This window comes from Myripristis murdjan, chromosome 14, assembly GCF_902150065.1.
Source record: "Myripristis murdjan chromosome 14, fMyrMur1.1, whole genome shotgun sequence".
Classification (NCBI taxonomy): Eukaryota; Metazoa; Chordata; class Actinopteri; order Holocentriformes; family Holocentridae; genus Myripristis; species Myripristis murdjan.
This window is the reverse complement of record NC_043993.1, coordinates 18,874,989-18,894,630: the sequence shown is the minus strand read 5'-3', so window position 1 is coordinate 18,894,630 and position 19,642 is coordinate 18,874,989. Positions and strand designations below refer to the sequence as shown.

The window sequence follows — 19,642 nt, the reverse complement described above, 5'->3', positions numbered from 1 at the left end:
CACTGCAAGCAAACAGATGTAGTCAAATAAGCATCAGGGTCTTGGCAGTCTTAGTTGTCAAATAAGTAAAGACGTATCCATGCCCTTGAAATGGTGTTCTGTCACACACAGACAACATAAGTATGTATAATGTATTGATAAAGTTATCTATACTTTTTAACAATTCATTACATATATATTTTATCAATGCGCTTACACACATATGTATACACACACACACACACTGTGTATATATTTGCATTTAAAAAACAGTTATAAACATGAACATATAAATCCTCACTAGTGTCCACCTGAGTTAACAGAAACAGGATTTACACTGATTCAATCTTTTTCCACTAAACAGTATTTTTCTTATTTTTTTTTATATTCTTCAATGGATGTCAATGTCATGCCTCATCTGCTGTGACCACGGCTCTTAACAAGGTTGAACCACTTACATGATGAGAGAGAGAGAGAAAAAAAAAAAACAACAACTGGTAGAGACACTTGAGCCTGCGACTCCAGCTGCCTTGTCAGCCGTTTTACCTCATGTGGAGCATTTGTGCCGATGACGCCACGGTTATGAGAGTAATTTTTCATCTGATTTGAGAATTCCATGCTCGATTCAGTGCGGACCGGCCTGAAGTGAAGCGTGGCGGTGTTCACCTAGCCAGCAGAAACCTGTGAACCATGCACCGGTTTACTCACTCACTCAGCAAGGTCAGGGCAACTTGACTCTGTTACTTTATGACTCGGTGCGCCTTACCTTCAGGGTAAACACGTCATCTTTACTAAGACAGGCGATGGTAAGAGTTGTCCTCTTCGGCCACATGATGATCCATTTAACTGAAAAGTCATGTGCTTATTTTAGGAATCTTCAAGCGATGCCTGTCTGCGCTGACTGATCTGCTTATGGTGACCCTGCTCCCACAATCTGCACAACTACTTTTTGTATCTCTTGAGCTGCAGGCTTTGACTGAACTGAATCTACCAGTTTTTCTTTAGTCTACTCCTGCTCCTCCGCTCTCATAAAGGATTTAACAGGATTTATGTTTCATGATGTCTTTAGCAATTTTTTAGCAGTCATTTTCTGATGCATCAGCCTTGTTTGAACACATGTCGTTTAGGATGCTGGTGTGTTTGAGTGTGTTTGTGAGTGAGTGCTTGTATGCGAGCTGAATATTTACACAAATCCAGTATGTGGGTCTGACAGTGTATGCTATGCAGCTTTATGCAAGCAAATGATTCTTTTATTCTGTCTGAGTCCAATGTAATTGCACAGTCTTTACTGTTGTCAGATGATCTCATTATTCTGTGTTGGAACTAAAAAAAAAAAAAAAACAACACACACACAAACCTTGATAAACCTTGAAACATTTCTGTTTATTAATCCTTTTTTTTAGACTCATAAGATACCAAGCCTATGTCTGGGAAAAAAAGGACAGCTTTGCCTTGAATGTTTGACCTCATTCAGCGATTATCTGACCTCCATTCCACACAACGGGAATGTCAGTCCTGTGGAATGGAGGTCAATCGATTCATATTAGCCAAATGGCATTTTTAAATTTATGCTTAAATTCATTTGTTCTGCAGTCAGCCATAAATTCCACCGTCTCCCCTGCTGACAGCCATTGGTATTCTGCAGCATCAGGATGGGGCTGAAGTTGTAAGCACATGCCGTCATCACAGAGCTGTCATTTATCTCAATAAAAAAAGAAAGTGTGCCTTGAGAGTAGCCCGTCTAAATTGCAGCAAGTAGCAAACTGGCTCTGTTGCGAGAGAGATATTTTCAGCAGCTGGCATATGGAAGAGATCAAGACTGTGACAAACTGAGCCAGTGCAGATGGAGCTTCACATTATTCACCACCAGCATGCACTCTGCATAATCTCCAGGGAATCTGATTGGAGAGAAAAGCTTGGCATGTAATAAAAATTTGGCTTTAAAACAACAATTTTCACCCTTCATAATCTGCTGTTGATTGCGGGGGGGTTAGAGTGCAGAGAATGGGTGAAAGTGTCAAATGTGGAAATTTGAGACTGAAAAAGTGTTGATTTGCTTTTATACAAATGAATTTATTGATGAATTGATAGCTCTAAATTGGCATAACATAGTAAAACAAAATCACTAGAACACAGCTTCAAACACCTCAGAAAAAAACATACCAGTGATTTTGCATGTTTAGTGTAATATCTTCAAAATGTTTATACTTCACATTTCTGCTCATCTTTTTCCAAAGAAGGCAGTTGTATTTTAGAACTCTGTTATCATTTTTCCTACTTTTCATCCAGCCATTGGCTTCCATTCATTCTGCTAAAATATGAAAATGAACTCTCAGAGACTTCAGACTTTCTTCAAGCCAGTACTCCATCAGCATCGTCCAAACGTGTTTCCCTAAAAGCATCAGAACTGTTGGGTTTTGATCACTTGAAATTGGGCGGAGTGAAACGTTTGCTCTCTGCCAGAAAATAGTCCCTGGGGAAACATTTGCTTTACACAGCCAATTATCAGTTCTGTGGTTTATGAATGTTGACGACTTTGTTAGTCACAGAAGGAGAACACTATAGGGAGGGCGTTTCAATCAAAAATTCTACTTTGAAAATCAAGGGGTTTCATAATATATGTTGTGAGATTTTCAGAATCCGAGCATTATTTGCAAAATGGTCTGCTGCAATGTAAAATGTGGGGAAATTTTTGTAAACAGGCAAAACTTTTAATATCCCTGGTATTGACCTCTAAGGTTTGTTACCCTTTGATATCTGGAATTTTCCAGTTGTCGGTTCTGAGTTTCATGACTCTGACATAATACTCATGAGTTCAACTTGCCATTGAAGACAACAAGGCAAAAAATGGGAAAAAAATGGAAAAAAGACAAGAAAAAAATGGGTATTTTCAGCACAGCATTGCTGAACTGTCACATCATTACATTGGAGGCGGGTAGGCTCATAAAGTATATTCAAATGGTTTTATTCATGTGCTATTTGTTGTACACAGGAACATAAACATAATATCCATAACATATGTTTCTCAGTGCACAGTTTCTACAGAACATATTGTCTCTGGTGTGTGTGCTCTTGTGGAGTGGCACACAGCTTTGAACCTATTTAAATGTTTGTTAATGTTTGAGCCTATTTACAGCAAATGTAATTGGCTTAATGTAAGAGGTTTGCCTCAAGGAGTGAATGAATTTTTTTTTTTTATTATTATTTCAAAGATAAGATTTAAATGCATCATTGATTAATCTCACCTAGCCTGCATGCTTTTGTGGTTTATCATAGAGAGAGCTGTGACACGCACACATATAAAGCAAATGTGTAGTACAAAGGGCGAAATGCTCTCAGGAAACTGATATATCACTGAAGTCTGCTTTTATTTGAGCTGTCATTTGATTCTTTACTATTACAAATAGGCACATAGGAGGTGACGGACGCTGAGCGTGTCCATGTACTCACTGGCAGGACCCTTAAACCTCACCAGTTCAGTCATTTTTGTCATGGTCATGGTTTGGACTGTGGGTTTTCTGGTTTCTGCCAGTGTTTTGGCTTTTTTTGTTTTTTGTTTTTTTTGCCCTGCTCTGTGTGTTTCTCATGTTCCACTGTAGCCTGGCACTGCTTGTTCTCTCCTCCTCGCCTGCTCTGTGTTTAGTCTCATTAGCCCTGCCCTGATCCAAGGCTGTGGTCCAGTACTCTTCTTTGCTTAGGTAGGTTCCTAACTGAGTGAAATGACCTGGAAGTATCTAAGTGGCAGCCATGATAAGAGCTGGTCGAATTCTCTAAATGTTAAGGAAAGGTGCCTCGGTGCTTCCTTTCCTATCTCCTTTAGCAGAGGATGCGCTGGACCATCCTTTACCAAAGGAAAGGAGCCAATGCTGTCCCACAATTCCTTCTAAAGTGCCCTTCAGCCCTTCACATTTCAAGGTTTTTACTGATTTTTTTGGTGGTTCTTAAACTATTATATACAGAGGCTATTATCATTATAATCAGAATATTAACCGAACACAGAAGTGTGTCTTTCAAGAAAACAGATATCAGACGTTTTTTTGACCGATTGTTTTTAATTCCGCATGAGATTTATGATGTACAGTAGTAGATTGGTAAGCCTAACATGTTATCTTTTAAGAATATAACAATTAGTTCATACAGTCATACTATTTGTGATTGTGAGCAACCATTCTTAAAGTGTGTTTCACTTTTGTGACCGGTAGCCTATATTTCATTTGCATTTCAATCCCAGCCTTGGTAATGAAGTAATATTTTTCACCATGTTGTCCATGTTTATATAGCCAGTATGAAACAACACAGTAAGAGTGCGCAGGGTGAAATATCTAAGATAGGTTTTTTGTAGTCCATTTTAGGAACATTGTAGTTTCACCACAGCAGACCCACTTCAATAACGTCACATAATTACATAGCCAAGTGTAAGTGCAGTCCAATTCTCCTGGCATTATTATTGTCCTTATGAATTCTCCTTCATATCTTTCCCTCAAGGTCAAGGAAAAGTAGTTAGGAAAGGACATAGGGTGTAGGTTTTTTTTTTTTACTATCTGACTTCCCTAGTGTTCACTTAGCCAATCAGCTTCCCTCCTGTTCTCCAGTCTTGTCACTTGTGTCTTGTTTGCTCATTAGTTCAGTCTGTATTTAAGTCCTGTTCAGTCCTTTCATCAGTTCAGTCTTTGTCCAGTCATTGTTTTGTGCCTGTTTCGTGTCAGTGTCCGGCCTTGATGTTTCCTGTGCTCCTCGTGTTCGCCTACCCACTGGAAATAAATACTTCACTTCAGCCAAGCCTGCCTCGGTCTCCTGCATTTGGGCCCACCAGGTCTGCAACCCAGCTCCACTCGTGACAGTTTTTTTTTTTTTGTTGTGGTTTATATTGTTGCGCACCACATTGTTGCATTTAGCCTGACATTTGGTGTCCTTTTGATGACATATCATACTGGCACCAAATAAAAAATCCTGGGAAGAAGAGTATACTGCAGAGAGCACCAGATCATCCTTCTGATCCCCATAATCTGTCCAAATCCTTGGGAACAATGCCTCCCCATTATGGAAATAGAAAACATGAGCATTACAAGTTTTATCCCTTGGGCTCCCTGCTATTCTGTGTTATTTGTGAGACCACAGTTGTTGCATAGACCACTGTTTTTATCACCACTAACAGTTTCCATATTTATATTACATTGTGTGTTTATGGGCACCTAATGAAACACATGTTGTAAAAGCACAGTCACCCCCGAGGTTCCATTGTGATGACGCCGGCTCCTTCCATAATGGACTGCTCCTGTAGGTGGGCCAGTAAATTAATGGCTGTAAAACGTCTCATCTCCAATAATGCAAGCCGGCAACTCGTTGCAGTGGGAGAGAAATGAGAATCAAATGGAGTCATAGCATATCTACCTCCCTCCCACTCTCTTTTTGCTGTCTCTTTACCACGTCCTCTCAGCCAGTCCTCCCTATAGGACCCGGCACCCCATTCTTCCCCCCAAAACATTTTTCATGTCATTTTGTCTTTTACAATCCACTTCATTTGGAGCCTTACAAATTCTATTAGAGCGATCTTGCATTGCGTGGTTGTGCGAGGGAGGGAAGCCTGGGAGGGGGAACAAGCCCCTAATACTAATAAATGAGCTTGACTTTGCCTCCCCTGCCCTGCGAGATGTGAGGGAGAAGGGCCGAGTAATTGGAAAATATCCCTGTCTCCCATCCCGGAGAGATCCACAACCCCCGCCCCCCCTACCCCGCCGCTTCCCAGCCTTCCTCCTCCCAGAACATCTCACCATGCCTCAATCACCCACTTCCTCTCATCTATGGCAAAATAAAGCAGAGCATTCCTGTTTTTCATTGTAAAATATATTTAAAAAATGTGATTTCAGGATGTGGAGATTTGAGCGGTGGTGGTCCAAGCTTAGCAAAGGGACAAAAGATATTTTATGTGGCTTTTTGTATGTCATGCAATCTGCTGTGTGTGTCTGTGCTGTGTCTCAGCTGCCTGTGTTTGTGCATGCAGAGTACACTTGCCCTGGGCTAATAGGGGTAATGTCAGCGAGCACTCAGCACCCATCCAGATATGGAAATCAAGAAACAAGGGAGTGATGAATTTCTGGCTATCGGTAAGGCTAATGAGAAATAGAACAACTTGTACCTTACATTTACAGCACAAGGTAAAGAAATAAGGAGCTGGCAGGGCAAGTTATCCATGTCCAAGGAATAATTTACACATCAGGTGGTTCAAGCTCAACTCCAGCTTTAATTTGAAACCTTCATTATTCATGAACTTGACATTGTAATAGCAGAAATACTGGAAGCCATCCCCGAACCCTGACAGGCCCTCTGAAGAACCTTCATAACTTCATTATGTTGAAAGTGAAACCACATGCTTCTATTAGGCCCCCCATTATACTTAACATAAGTAACACGCTGAAATCATTCTCTTTTATCTCAGCCGGCTGAACTTGATGGTGAACTTGTCACTTCATGAATTAACTGGAGCTGAACAATGTTTCTGTAATTGAGGTATAGACGTGCTACTCAGCCTAAGAGAATGCTATATTTTGTGGCATTGGAAAAATACCTAATCTTTGCAGTTCATACAATATGTGGTAATGTTATTAGTTTAAAAAAATGCTCTTGTTTTGTAGGTCAGCTATCGTATTCAGTAACCTTGATCTCATTCAGGTGCTTGCAAGTGCTGTTATATTTTGGTTCCACATTGCTCAACACAAACATAGTAAAGTGTCTATGTTAGTCTCTCTCTCTGTCTCCGTTTTTCTTACATGTCATATAAGGTTATATTTGGAGGCCGCTTTGGTTTTGTTTGCACAGATGACAGATATGGAAATTTACATTACGCTCTGTGGGAGGAAAAAAATCACAGTTTAAGAGCATTGAATTATTTTTTGTTGAAATAAAGAGTACACAAGTAAATGATCTCTTAGAGCTGAGATATGCTGTGAAAGGTCATCCCTGGCATTTAAAATGAAGTGGAGTTCATCGAGAGACCTACAGATCAACTTAGATCATGTATTTTAAGCATGTATTTTAACTTTTATTTTTATGCTGCTGTTTGTAACACCACCAAGACATAAAGACGTGAGGATGGACTGGTAGATGTCAAATGCAAATTGTCATTTCTTCTGTCCACTGGGATCAGATTTTTCTCCAGAACTATGCAGTATATTTATTCTCATACATGAAAACTTAACAGCACAGGAAGAGTATGTAACTGGACACTAACGGGATGCTAATTGTTCCCTTGATCCAGCAATATTTTTTTTTTTTTTTTTTTTTTTTTTTTAGCTTTTCAAGACTTGCAGTTGCAGTTGTAAAAATATGAGAATTTTTAGTCAGACTTTGCATAGATGTTACCATGTCTGCTTCCCTACAGCATCTGGTGGCTTTGCATAATGCATTTTGGCCTTGATTTCATCATCATGCATGATCAGTAAATTTCTTTTAATTCCATTTCCTTCCTCTTGTCTGTGATGGGGAATGCAGGTTTCATCCAAAAGGACAATGACTGTCGAAACAGTCATCTGTGATTGATAGTGCAAGCTAGAAGAACTACAGTGAGTAAAAAGGATTTTGACAGGAACCATACATTAAAACCAGAGAGTCTTTTCTGTCCATGCTGTCCAGGTACAAGCCTCAGCCATATCGATCTTGTATAATCAATCATCTTAATTCACATATCTGCTCTTAAGGCAATTTCATCTTCCTGGAAAATCTATCTATCTCACATTTTACAGGGGTATATTTTGCTTCTTTCCTTTAACTTGCCAGAGAAAACATGAGCAACACTTTGGCACTGTTCATAATTTAGGTCAACTTTTGAACAGGGGGTCATGTGGCACAATTTAGCAATTAATATCCCATCCACTTGTCATATATTAACATGCACTTAAAAGACATTAACTACTCGTTAGGCCTTCAGGGACATGTCATTAATGATGAATATTAGACCTCCCACGCATGTGTGTTTGAGCCACTGAAGTCCCTGTTATACACTTGATGAATAGCACGAACAAATCATACCATGCAAAGAGAATATAACAGGGGGGAATGGAGTTTGTGAGGTTTATAGTGCACCGTCTAAGTCTGCACAGCTACAGGAGAGAATATCTAAGGAAGGAGTATTGTTCTGCACTCAGTGCAAATAATAAGGGCTATTAAAGGGCTGGTAGGCAGACCTGTGGTGGGGTGGGGGGGGGGGATGGAATGAGCTCATTCGTGTATTGAGAATCTCTTCGTTGTGGTAAGTGCCAATCCATCAGAAGCAATTGAAATTGCATTATGTTCATAGTGTCATCACATCACACTTGAGTTGCATTCCTGAGAATAACACGAGATAAAACAACAATAAAGATGAACATAAATATATATAAGGAAGAGCTAAAAGATAATAGCAGACAGGCATGAAATAATGTGGGGAATGTAAGCTTCTGTTTGTGAATCTCATTCTCTAATTACCACCATCTGCCGTGTGAGTGAAATGTAGGGGAGAAAAGGGAAATCAAGCAAAGACTGCTATAATAAATAGGTTCTGTAAATGAGGCACGCATTCTGTTTCTTTTAAGGGTAACAGCTCAGGGGTTTGCTTAGCGGCTGCAAATGTTAGTCCGTGAGCTGGCTTTTCCGTAAGGTTTTATCCTACAAGAGGCTGTTTTCAGGCTTGCATGGTATGTGGGGAAATACTGAAAAAAATCAATCTTCACAAAAGGCTGATAAGATTTGTTGGTTTATTGGGAAACTTTGAGGTAAGTGTATTTTCTAACACCTCACCACTTCTTTTTCTTCAAATTTCCTCACTCCCTACACAGTTTATTTCCCTCCACCAGTTATCTTTTCCACTGTAGAAGGCCCACTGTCTAACCTTTACCTTGGTCTCAGATGGAGGTCAAAGGATCGGTATTAAAGCTGGTTGGAAAAGTTACATCTGGAAGGGATTATTTTTGACCCTTTTGTTGTATTGCGAGAGCTGTGAGGGCTGGAAGGCAGAGCTTTCATTCCTAGTGGTCAGCGGTATTGTTAATGTATCCAATTACTTGGCCTGATAGCTCCATTTTCATCACTCACCATGCTGATGAATGCAGAGCATGTGCCAATGCCAAAAGTACATTCCCAAAATTTGACTTATTTAAATAGTAAAATACTGTGATCATTCTTTTTCTCTTAGTGCCAAAAATACCATGCAGTCCTCTTTTTAACAATTGCACACAGATCAAATCTTTCTGACTCAGAGTGTGCTGCAACAGCGAATGAAGCTGTGGAGGCAGAGAAAGTTAGGGCGAAGGTGTAATTAAAGCTGATTATGGCAAGGCAGAGGGGAGGGTAGTGCAGCACATTTGTCTTCCCTACCTAATGAGTGGAGGCCGGGAGAGCTGAATTAGCTGCTTCGCTGTCGTCTCTCCCCTGCCATGCCACTTTGTCAAAAGGACACTCCTCCTGGAAGATGAGACAGGGTCAAGTGTGTGTGTATCCTTGGGCATTATTCTTATAGGCCAGTGGGGTTCCTCTTCCACTGGGCACTGGGAATAGAGGCACTCTGGCAGGCTTTAGCCACATCACCCAGCCACTGCACCATTAAACCAGGCTAAAAATACACAGCTTACCCCTGGTTCCCTACTCACCAAGGGCCAATCACTGATTCCTATTAACATTAAGTGTAATATGATCATTTTTCACTCCCTCTTTTAATTTGATTAGTAGTACTGGGCTATATTAACACAGTGGTAGTAAGTTCAACATCCTATTACTAAGCCTTATGCTGTAATTCATGTCACTATCACTGTCAATGCTACTCTCACAGATTCAAGCTGTTTTGTTAGGTCTACAATACATGCTTTTGAGGCTGTTAACTCGTCCCAAGGGCATAAGTGGACCTAGAAATCAATAGTGTTGGTGTCATGCTGGTATTACTGTATGAATGACATCTGCTGAAAGGCATCCACTTGGTAGTGGTGATGAGCCATACACTGCAAATACTAAAATTGTTTAAAAAAAAAAAAACGCAACAACTGCAAATTAAACATTTGATGATGAAAACGCAGTCAGCAATTATGGTTTCAAGTCAATTTTGAGACATCAAATCAACACAGGTCTTAATGAGAGGGTGGCAGTCTTTGTGATCCAAGCTGAATAGCTTTGCCTCCATAACCCCGTGACTATACTCATTCCCTCCAAATAATGCATTCTATAGATTTTGAATAAGTACAATCTTGCATAATCATGTCTCTCTCTCCTGGCAATAGAATATCAATAGAAGTAGTGAATTAGTTGCAGCATCCTAACTTTACGGTTATCGGTGTGGCCAAGTGTGAAACATCACTGAATCAATCACAGAGCACCCGGACTATCTAATATAAGCAACACTGGGCCTTGGCTTGTGCTTTCATACATTGTAGGCACAAGTAATGTTCTGTGTGATTGCAGAGATGCTGTTTGCATTGCTATCAACTCGTTGCAGAGAATTAGATTTTGTTGAACTAGGTCTTGATTGTGGTTTTCATTCATGGATCACCGACTGCGTGCATTGTCTAATTCACCCTCTTAGCTGTATTGTAGCAATGAATAATAAAACTTTGCAGAAAGCGTGAAATGGATACAGTGAAAATGTGAAATGCTTTATTCAGTGTTTTATTATTCATTGCTACTGTAAGGTCAGGCCTCCCTGTCTGTGTTGGTTGAAAAGGGGAGATGAGGTAGTCGGCCCCCAGGTCTCCCTGAAGCAAAAGCTTATAGTCTCTTTCATAAGCCAAATGATAATCTGACACCTGAGCCAGTGTCTACACAAAGAAAGAGGTTTTCAGTAATATGCTAAGTGGAATGTCTTAAGACCTTGTGAGGAGGATGACATACATTGGGAGCATGGGCTACACTGCAGCATGGTGACAGGGTGAAACCAGATGTTTTTGTGCAATTACACCTGCAATCCAGACATGTATAATCAACTTCAAAATCTGGGTTATTTCTGTCCTCTGTAAATAACAATTATGTATCCCAAGGTGGCGCAGTGGCCAGTTCATGGTGTTACTTCTTTTCCGAGTAATGTGTAATGTAGCAAATTATTATTTCAATTTCTGCTACATTTATCCAAAAACAGCACCTTTCTTTTGTCACCACCCCCTAAAAATAGCAAACTTAAAGTTTTATTTTCCTGCAAATTCTTCTTGCTCCTTTTGCTGTCCAAATTAGTTTATTCTAGAAATATCTGAAAAGTTTAGCAACTGTGTCTGGGTGGAAGTATTCACACTGCCTTTATTTCACTGAATAAAAATATCTCAACATTGGACACAAACATAACATAGTACACGGTTTGGTCTTTATCTGTTTTACAGAGTTATAGAGGGTAAGCGAGGACATCCGAGGACACCAACCTCAAAGTTTGAAAGCTTTGTATACACAGAGAGAGGTTTTGTGGAGACTTTTTACTTGAAAGGAGTAATACGTGCAATTACGACGTTACTTTTTTAGGTAAGTAACAAGTAATCCATTACGTTACTTTGTTGAGTAAGACGTCCAAGGTAAGATAATAAGGCTTAGGGTTAGGAAAGGAAATTAAAAGGTGGGTAAACTATGACTACCGCTGATAATTAATATTACCACCGAGCCTACATGAACAAAAACACATTATACACGGGAACGCGTTTATTAATGCTCACCTCGTCGACACTGGTTACATTAACTTAAATCAAGTTGATACTACTTAGAGCAGCGTGATATATGATTATGTGCACTGTGAATTTATGCCATAACGACTCATGCCAGCCTAAAACCGCTGCGAAAACATTATCCCGCCGATAAAAGGTCGGTAACGAGGCTTTCAGTGGGTTGAATCTTCACTCCGTTCCCGGCGGTGCCTTCGTTTCTCCATAGACTGCACTCATTTGCGCCGAGGAGGAAGCGTGCAGCCTGTAAAGCGGCACTGCGGCATCGCCGTATCACTGCGCCCCGGTCCCCCTTCTCCGGGATCCTGAAGCTCGGAGCTGGGGAGAGGAGGAGGAGATACCCCTTGGTTTTCCTTTGCGGGATTTATTTTGTCAGCTCAATTCCTGCTTGTGTTTTATCTTTTTTTAGTGACCGAAGGCCTGCAACTTGTCCGGACGGTCCCTCCTCACTTGCAAGGGTTTGCATTTCTTGGTTTTGCATGACGTGTCTTGGAGAGAAAAAAAAAGAAAAAAGAAAGAAAAAAAGCTCGCTTTTGTTGTGTGTCTTATAGTGGAAAATGAAGCTTGGAGAGCCGGAGCAGGAGGCAGTGCCAGTCCGCTGCTGCTGTTGTGGGCTGGACTGGATTACAGAGCCTGAGATATCTACTGACAGCACAGGCAGACAAAAAGACACTGTGAACGAAGACAGGAGAAAGAGTCTTTACAGGGCTGGAAGAGCCAGGGCGAGTGATAGAATTTGGATTATTTTTCATAAAACGGCATTTTAAGAGCTATTTGTATTGTATGAGTGTCATTAGATGAGTGCTGGCACGGGGCATCAGGTTAAAGGCATAGGTGCTGGGGGAAAAAAGGCTTAGGACCGTTATTGTAGTAAAGGTGGATTTGCCTTTTGGGTTGTTACAAGGCAAAACAGCTGCATGGAGGGGATATTTTGAATGGTTGCTGCATAGATAGAGGTTGGCATGCTGGCTTGTTGGATGTGTCTTTGTTATGCATCCATGTGAGATGAGCCAGTTTAGTGCAAATTATTGTAATTGTGCATGCTTGCAACATTTACCACTTTGTAGGATGCAGCAGAGTATTTGTAGAGTACATTGCAGAATCCAGATCAGCTACATTACATGGCAACCTGTGTCCAATGAGATAATGTAAAGTTGAAGATGGTGGTTGACTATGACAGATTGGCTTTGGTTTGTCTGCTGATGCAAAAATAAAAGGTGTGTTTCTCTGTCTTTGAAATGTCCACCAGTATTTATAAGTGTGATTATGTTAAAAAAAAAAAAAAAAAAAAAAAAGGCTTCAGTAGTGTCTGTAGTTTGTTGATACAGCTCCCTTCCAATTAGGATACCAATTGTGTGATGTCATGGAAGAAAATTGATATGCTGGACACATACACAAGCCATATGTGTTTTAGACTACAGTGCCAGAGTGACTTTCAGTGGCTCTAGGCCTTGACTGTAGGTTGTGTCTTGAGAAGGATTAAGAATAAGATTGCAAGCTGTTGAATGTTGCATGCTAATGTCATAGGACTAATGTTATTGCATAGAAAAGCAGACAAGTGCCTATAGTGACAAACGGTGTGAGCATGACCTGCTGAGCCCTGTGGTCAAGTGTAGGATGAGGGTGTCTGAGGGTCCTATCATCTGTCTTTGTTTCTTTTTAGAAATTCTCATTGTTAAAACCTCAAGGACAGTGCAGCGCTCAATTAGGCTGGTATTCATTTATGGAAGAGAGAGAGAACGATTACAGTGTTTGATGTGTGAGATGACAGCTGAGTAAGATGAAGGCGATATCCCAAAAGAGATAACTTATTTTGAATTGAGATTATAAGGGTTGTGTAGGCTCATGTGATGAATCGGTTAACTTACACTTGTTTCCATACTATGAATGAGCCTACAAGCATGAATGTTTTATTCAAAGAATGCTTGCACACAACTTACTGTAGACTCAGCAGTTGATAGTTATGTGAACAGTTACTGCAGGAATTCATAAAATTGTTAAACTGAGATACCCAAGATGTTACACCATGCATAATGAGTGAAACTTCATTTTGTATGTGCCATTATGGTCCATGTGTCTGTGAAGTGCTCTTTGGTTTGATTTAGTAATGAAAATTAATACTAAAAAAAAAAAAGGCGCCGATTATATTCACTTGTAATATTTTTGAATGCAACTGTTGATTCTGTTGAACTGTTGGCTCAAAAAATCAGTGTAATTACAGCAATAAGACTAAATTTTAAATATATCACTGATGCACTGTCTCACTTTGCACTTGCATGGACTTTATACTTTGTATTTTACTTAAAATTAGCTGGGACCTTACTCAGAACAGTATTAATTTAATATTGACAGGTTCCAGACAGCAACTAAAAATTGGGATTCCTATCCATAATTAAATGAAGAAAATACTCAATCATTAAAAAAACAGTGTAGGTTACAAGCTTGGCAAAAGCTGTAGTGACACTAGTAAAGGAGCATTTACTACACATAATCATCTCAGTCGAGGGCCTAATAACTTGCCAAAGTGAGAAAACATAATGTAGTCAGCAGATGAGTCTGTTGCCACCTTAATGAAAGATTTATTTTGCATTATCTAGAATGGCAGCAACCTTCTGTATAACACCCAACACCTTTGGAAAATGGCTCATTGACTAAATGTGCACTTGAACTTGCTGAGTGAACAATGTTGCAAATGCATGCTCTCTCTCTTTCTCTTTCTCTTTTTCTCTCTCTCTCTCTCTCTCTCTCTCTCTTTGTCTTGCAGGAGGGAGAGGTTTGCTTATTGTGAGGAAGAAGAGCACATTCCTTGAGAAGAAAGATGTGGCATCACCTGCTAATTTCACCATGGTGGGACGTGTTCACTGACCAGACATTTTCTTTAACTTGAAAACCTTGTTGTCTGGTGGAATTGACAGCTTGGTTACAGTGTTTTTTTTTAATTAGATCGTCTCACATCTCTGTCACGGGATTTGATGGACTGCCTTTCGGGATCTTTGCTCGGAACCTAGCTTGGTTCAGTGACTTGAGGCAGTTTTTTTTTTACGTTTTTTGCACCAGGCTTTATCTGTTGGATATTACATGGTTCCCTGGGATCTAATACACTGATATCAACAATCACTTGGATATTGCGGAAATTCCCCTTTGGAGGTCTTACCCAAGTGGAGGTCCAGCAGTGCCACTGGTTTGGCCCTTGAGGGGCTTTATTCTCTATAAGAGGAGGGTTTATCTGGGTGTTTTCTCTGAAGGACATGGATGGCCCTCGATCCAGTGGCCTCCGCAAAAAGAGGAAGTCCAGGTCAGAGAGGGATCGGGAGCGGAGATCAAATGGGATAAGGAACAACCATGTCAGGGGCTCCGTCTTCCGCTTCTCCTCAGATTCAGAGCGGGAGGGGGACAGGGAGCCCTCATCATCCCGCCCTCGACCCCCGCGAAGGAAGCGAAAGGAGTCTACTTCGGCTGAGGAGGACATCATTGATGGCTTTTCTATCACGGGGTTCATCACGCTGGAGGCGCTGGAGGTGAGTGCTTGCTTACTGCTCTCCAGCTCTGGGCTGAGCTGTGCATGGATGAGTATTCTCAAATCTCCAGTCCCTGTTTTGCCAGCAGGACGTGGCTGGAAATCTCTTAACGCTGTGCAGAGATGTGTTTATTATTGCATACAGCTCAGTGCCTCTCGCACTGCGCCCGCCCAGCGTTTGGCTCTTGCCTGATTTTGTTTTTTGTGTGTGTTAGAGTTCAACAGATGTAGCTTTTTAAATGTGGCTCTGCTGCCAGAGATTACTATCTGTGTCACTGAGAGGCTGTTGTGTTATTGTGATTATTGAACTTTTATCGGATTCATTTATAGTGTTTGGCTCCATTGGTTGTGTGTGCTGCTCTGGATTTTTTTTTTTTTTCATAAGGGTTTGCCAGTAAAGGCTTACACTAGATGAGGGATGTGCAACTCTGGTAGCAGTGGCTGTTACAAATGGGAAAACAAGTTGATCCATGTTAAGAGGTCATCCAAAGTGGGAGTCTTTTTGTGCTCAGCCTTTTAATTTTCCTTTGAATTCACACAGACAAAAAGCTTTCTCTTACAGGACAATGTAATACATATGCCACATGTCTCTGGAGAAGTGTATTATGTATGTATCAGTAATTGCTGCTGCTATTTCACAGTGAACATCAGCCTTTTACATCAGATATCACAGCATAATCTGTTGAATTGAGGACTTCAGAGTTAGACTGGTCTAGGTCTTGTTTCAACAGCACTCAGTGTGTGTCTATGTGTGTATCCTCACAAGGTCAGACTCAATCTAAGATGTCCAGGAATGACACAGTCGTTCTTGCAGTTTGTAATGTTGTATGCAGTATATCTGTCCATGGAATAGCATTTAACACAGATCAAGGTTGCCCCTCACCTCTTGCCATATTTTTTTCACTATCAGTCAGAATGACTCTATTCAACAGTCATGGGCCTGTCTGCCAGGACTTCTTTTCTCTCTCCCTTTGTTTTTGCACAATCTCTTTTGACGTTGTTTTTTTCACCAGTGTTGCCCACTTCAGTCTCTTGAAGCATGGGTATTCAAGGTTTGAGTAGCTTGACAGACAACAGTTCAAAAATTAATGTTTGAATAATTCAAAGCAGTAGGTCTCCAGTTTGAAAGTGCAGGGTCAGTATACATATATGAATAAAGTGATGGAGAGAAAGAGATACCTTGAACTTTCATCAGATTCATTTATATTGTTTGGCTTCCTTGGTTGCCTTTGTTAGTGACCCCAATCTCCCTCTCTTTTAAATATTCTGCACTTTAGTGTTTTAATCTTAATCTTTTTGGTCTGAATCTGATTGCCCATTCATGGGAACCATATTCATGAGTGTGGAGTTCAATGGGTTCAAGCAGTCTTATGCTGGCATGAATTGCCACAAGTTGCACCACTCTTTTGTAAGGTTGGAGATTTTTTTTTCTCCTTTTAATATTATGACAGTTCCCCACTAGATATTACTGATGCGGAGTGCTGTGAAATTTTAGTTCACATTTCATGGATGTTAATTAAAAGACACATAATGCTACTCTGTCAAGTTAAGAACATTAAGTAAAATTAAATGAAAATGGAAATAATGGTTTTTGAAAAGCTGATTGGAAGTGATTTATGACTTTACACATATTAGTTTAAATCAGCAGTGTCAAACTCAATCACTTAAGAGGCCTTATTTAAAAAAATCAAGAGAAATTAGAGGGGCAAAACAAGTTTTTATTGAACACAGTGTTTATTGAATGCTTATGACCAAAAGTGGTCACTCTTTTGATCAAAATATGTTCTGTGTAAAAATAACAATTCATACACAAGTACGAACTTTACATGAACCCTTTCTCTCCAAAATGCCTTTCCATAAAACAAAACAAGGATGTCTAAAATCAAACTGATCAGAGTGGAAAATGATTTGAAAAGAGCCAACTGCATCATTCCTTTTTTCTGGCATAACTTAGTGTATCTGCAAGCCTAACCTGAGTCCTTTCAAATGACAAATACTGTCATTACATGAGACCAAAATAACCAGGCAGTCATACATTTCTACAGTCGTACATGTTTTTACTCATACATGCACATCACTGGCATGTTAATCCAACTAGAAATTAATCATAGTTTCAAGTTAAACCACATGAGTAATTTGGTCAAAATATGCGAGTGTTTCAACAGTCAAATATCAAAATATTGGCAGACTGACCTATAAAAAAACAACCTCCCACCTGTCTTGGAAAATGCTCGTTTTCACTGCCCACTTTTTGTTTTGATGTTGCTTTTGGCTGTCCTGCCAGTGAGCTAGCTAGCTAATAACTGTCTTGATGCAAGCGATCCGCTGGGCTGCTGATGAGCTCGGCAGGAAGAGGAGGACGGTCCTGGTGTTTTGTGGTGTTGATAGGGCAGGATGTTGCAGTGGATGATGGAATTTGTAGTATCCACTATGCGGGAAATATGGAACCGGGCCAGGATTAATAGAAAATCAAACATCATCTCGTGGGGCTTGAGTTTGACATGTGGTTTAAATGACTTTGACATTTTATTGCCTTTTTCCTGCGGTCAATGAAAGAAAAATTCAAGTTCACTTAAGAACAAGATGCCAACAACAATGCATGTGTCTGTGTGTGTGTGTGTGTGTGTGTGTGTGTGTGTGTGTGTGTGTGTGCGTATCTGAGTTTGTGTGAGAATTTGAGAACTTCATGGCAACATTATGGCAGCATCCACACAGAATCTGGCAATCCGGTGATTTGCCACAGCATTGTCTGGCGGTGTAGGTGTGTCACTACACGGCCTGTCTTCTGTCTGCCCTCTTAGGTCTGATCACCGGCTTACGTGATTGGCCACCTTAGTGTGACGTTGGGTTATGTTCTGGCAAAAGCTGAATGTGGCTCAACATCTCGCTGGACAGCTGCTGTGTTTTTTACTGGATAACACTGCAGCACACACTGCCAGCACCCTGCGGAGCTCTGCTGGACACCCCCATTCAAACTACATGGGGGAAGTGCGTTTCTGCCGGATTGCCAGATTCTGTGTGAATTCAGACTAAATTGTTATTGTGAATTCAGACGAATTCACAATAACAATTTGCTATACTTGCTTTATTGGAGAAAATTTAATATAGCAATTTGTCAAGAATCTTGGCAAAATCATATCAGGGTCTGTGTAATGATTCCCATCCCTTTTAGTTTTGTGTGTTACAACCAAACGAAATACTGACCGGTTGTGTTGTGATGCAGCAGTGGAAGGTAGGTTTTTGACTATTACCACGACTGATGTACTCAGTTGCACACTTTCTCTTTGCTCGGGTTGACTTTTTACTTTGCATTTTGCTGATCTTCCTCGTGAACCTTTTCCATCTCAGGATTCAGGTGTTTTCCAAGATCAAGACCGTGCTGTCCACTGCAGCAGTCTGCTTTTCAGACCGAACCTTTGAATCCTTAACACGTTTTGGGTCGAGCAAAATGGCAGCAGCTCAGATAGGCATGATGGACAAGTGATGCCTTTTAAAAGCTGCCTTTTCTTCTCGGTGGAGAGTAGAGGGAAGTGATATCAAACAGCACAATGGAAGCCTAAAGGTTAGAGGAGCGGGTGACTGAAAACTCAGCGGTTCAAATCTCTGTCGCGGCTGGGGAAATTCTGGTGTGGAGGAGGAATGTAAAATCCTTTCCCTCAGTAAATACCTTTAAAGTTCCCTTGAGCAAGGCATTTAACCCCCAGTTCCACCAGTAGAGCTGCAATGGATTAATATTTTTCCACGCAGCTCTCAGAGGGGAATGTGTTAAACTGAAACACGATAATGATGAAAAAGAGTAAGGATGCCCAGCAAGCATCATCTGGGTAAAGAAATTGTTTAAAAAAATTAATAATGATAAAAATCAGCAAATGCTCCCTGGGTAAATGAAGGCAAACAAACAAACAAAACAAAAAAAATATAGTCGTAATAGTCGTAATGCGCTCCCAATAGACATCCTCTAGTCTTCTTGATGTTTGTCTCGATGTCTAATGACGCAGAGAGGACCATTTCTTGAAGAGATTTTTAATGACGAGTGATAAATATCAAGAAGGCTTCTGGCAAAATCACACATACACCCATCCCATCTGGTTTTACATGATGGTTTGAGAGAAGTGTTTTTCTTCTCTTTCCTCTGTTTATCTCTGATCGTGGTTGAGACGTCTGGGAGCTTTTGATATATTTGTCTGCCTTGCTTTACAGCAAAATGTATTCAGTAAAGTGAGTCCTTTTAATTGGAACAACATTTAATTAACTAATAATAAAATGGTGTCTTCCGTTTATTCAGGAATGATCAGTATAACTTTGTAGCCAGGAATTTCACTCTATGTAAAATGCAAAATTCCCCTGACTAAAGACTAAGGATCAGATTTTTATTTAATTGAGGCAGAGGAAATTGCATGATTTTGAAAGACTGTCAAATTTCTTGACTTTTCATGCCTGGAATAGACTTTTTAAAATTCCATGACCCATGGGAATCATGAATAGCTTT

General features: G+C 40.3%; 1 protein-coding gene across 9 annotated transcripts in view; it reads left to right on the top strand.

Moving 5' to 3' along the window:
* Positions 1-14,599: 14,599 nt before the first annotated feature.
* Positions 14,600-19,642, top strand: part of auts2a (activator of transcription and developmental regulator AUTS2 a) — a 333,859-nt gene continuing 328,816 nt past the window's right edge. For all 9 annotated transcript variants that reach the window (XM_030069010.1, XM_030069007.1, XM_030069005.1 and 6 more), the window contains exon 1: positions 14,600-15,154. In XM_030069010.1, coding sequence (XP_029924870.1) covers positions 14,885-15,154 — 270 coding nt within the window. In that variant the 5' untranslated portion in view covers positions 14,600-14,884. The remainder of the gene's footprint in view (positions 15,155-19,642) is intronic.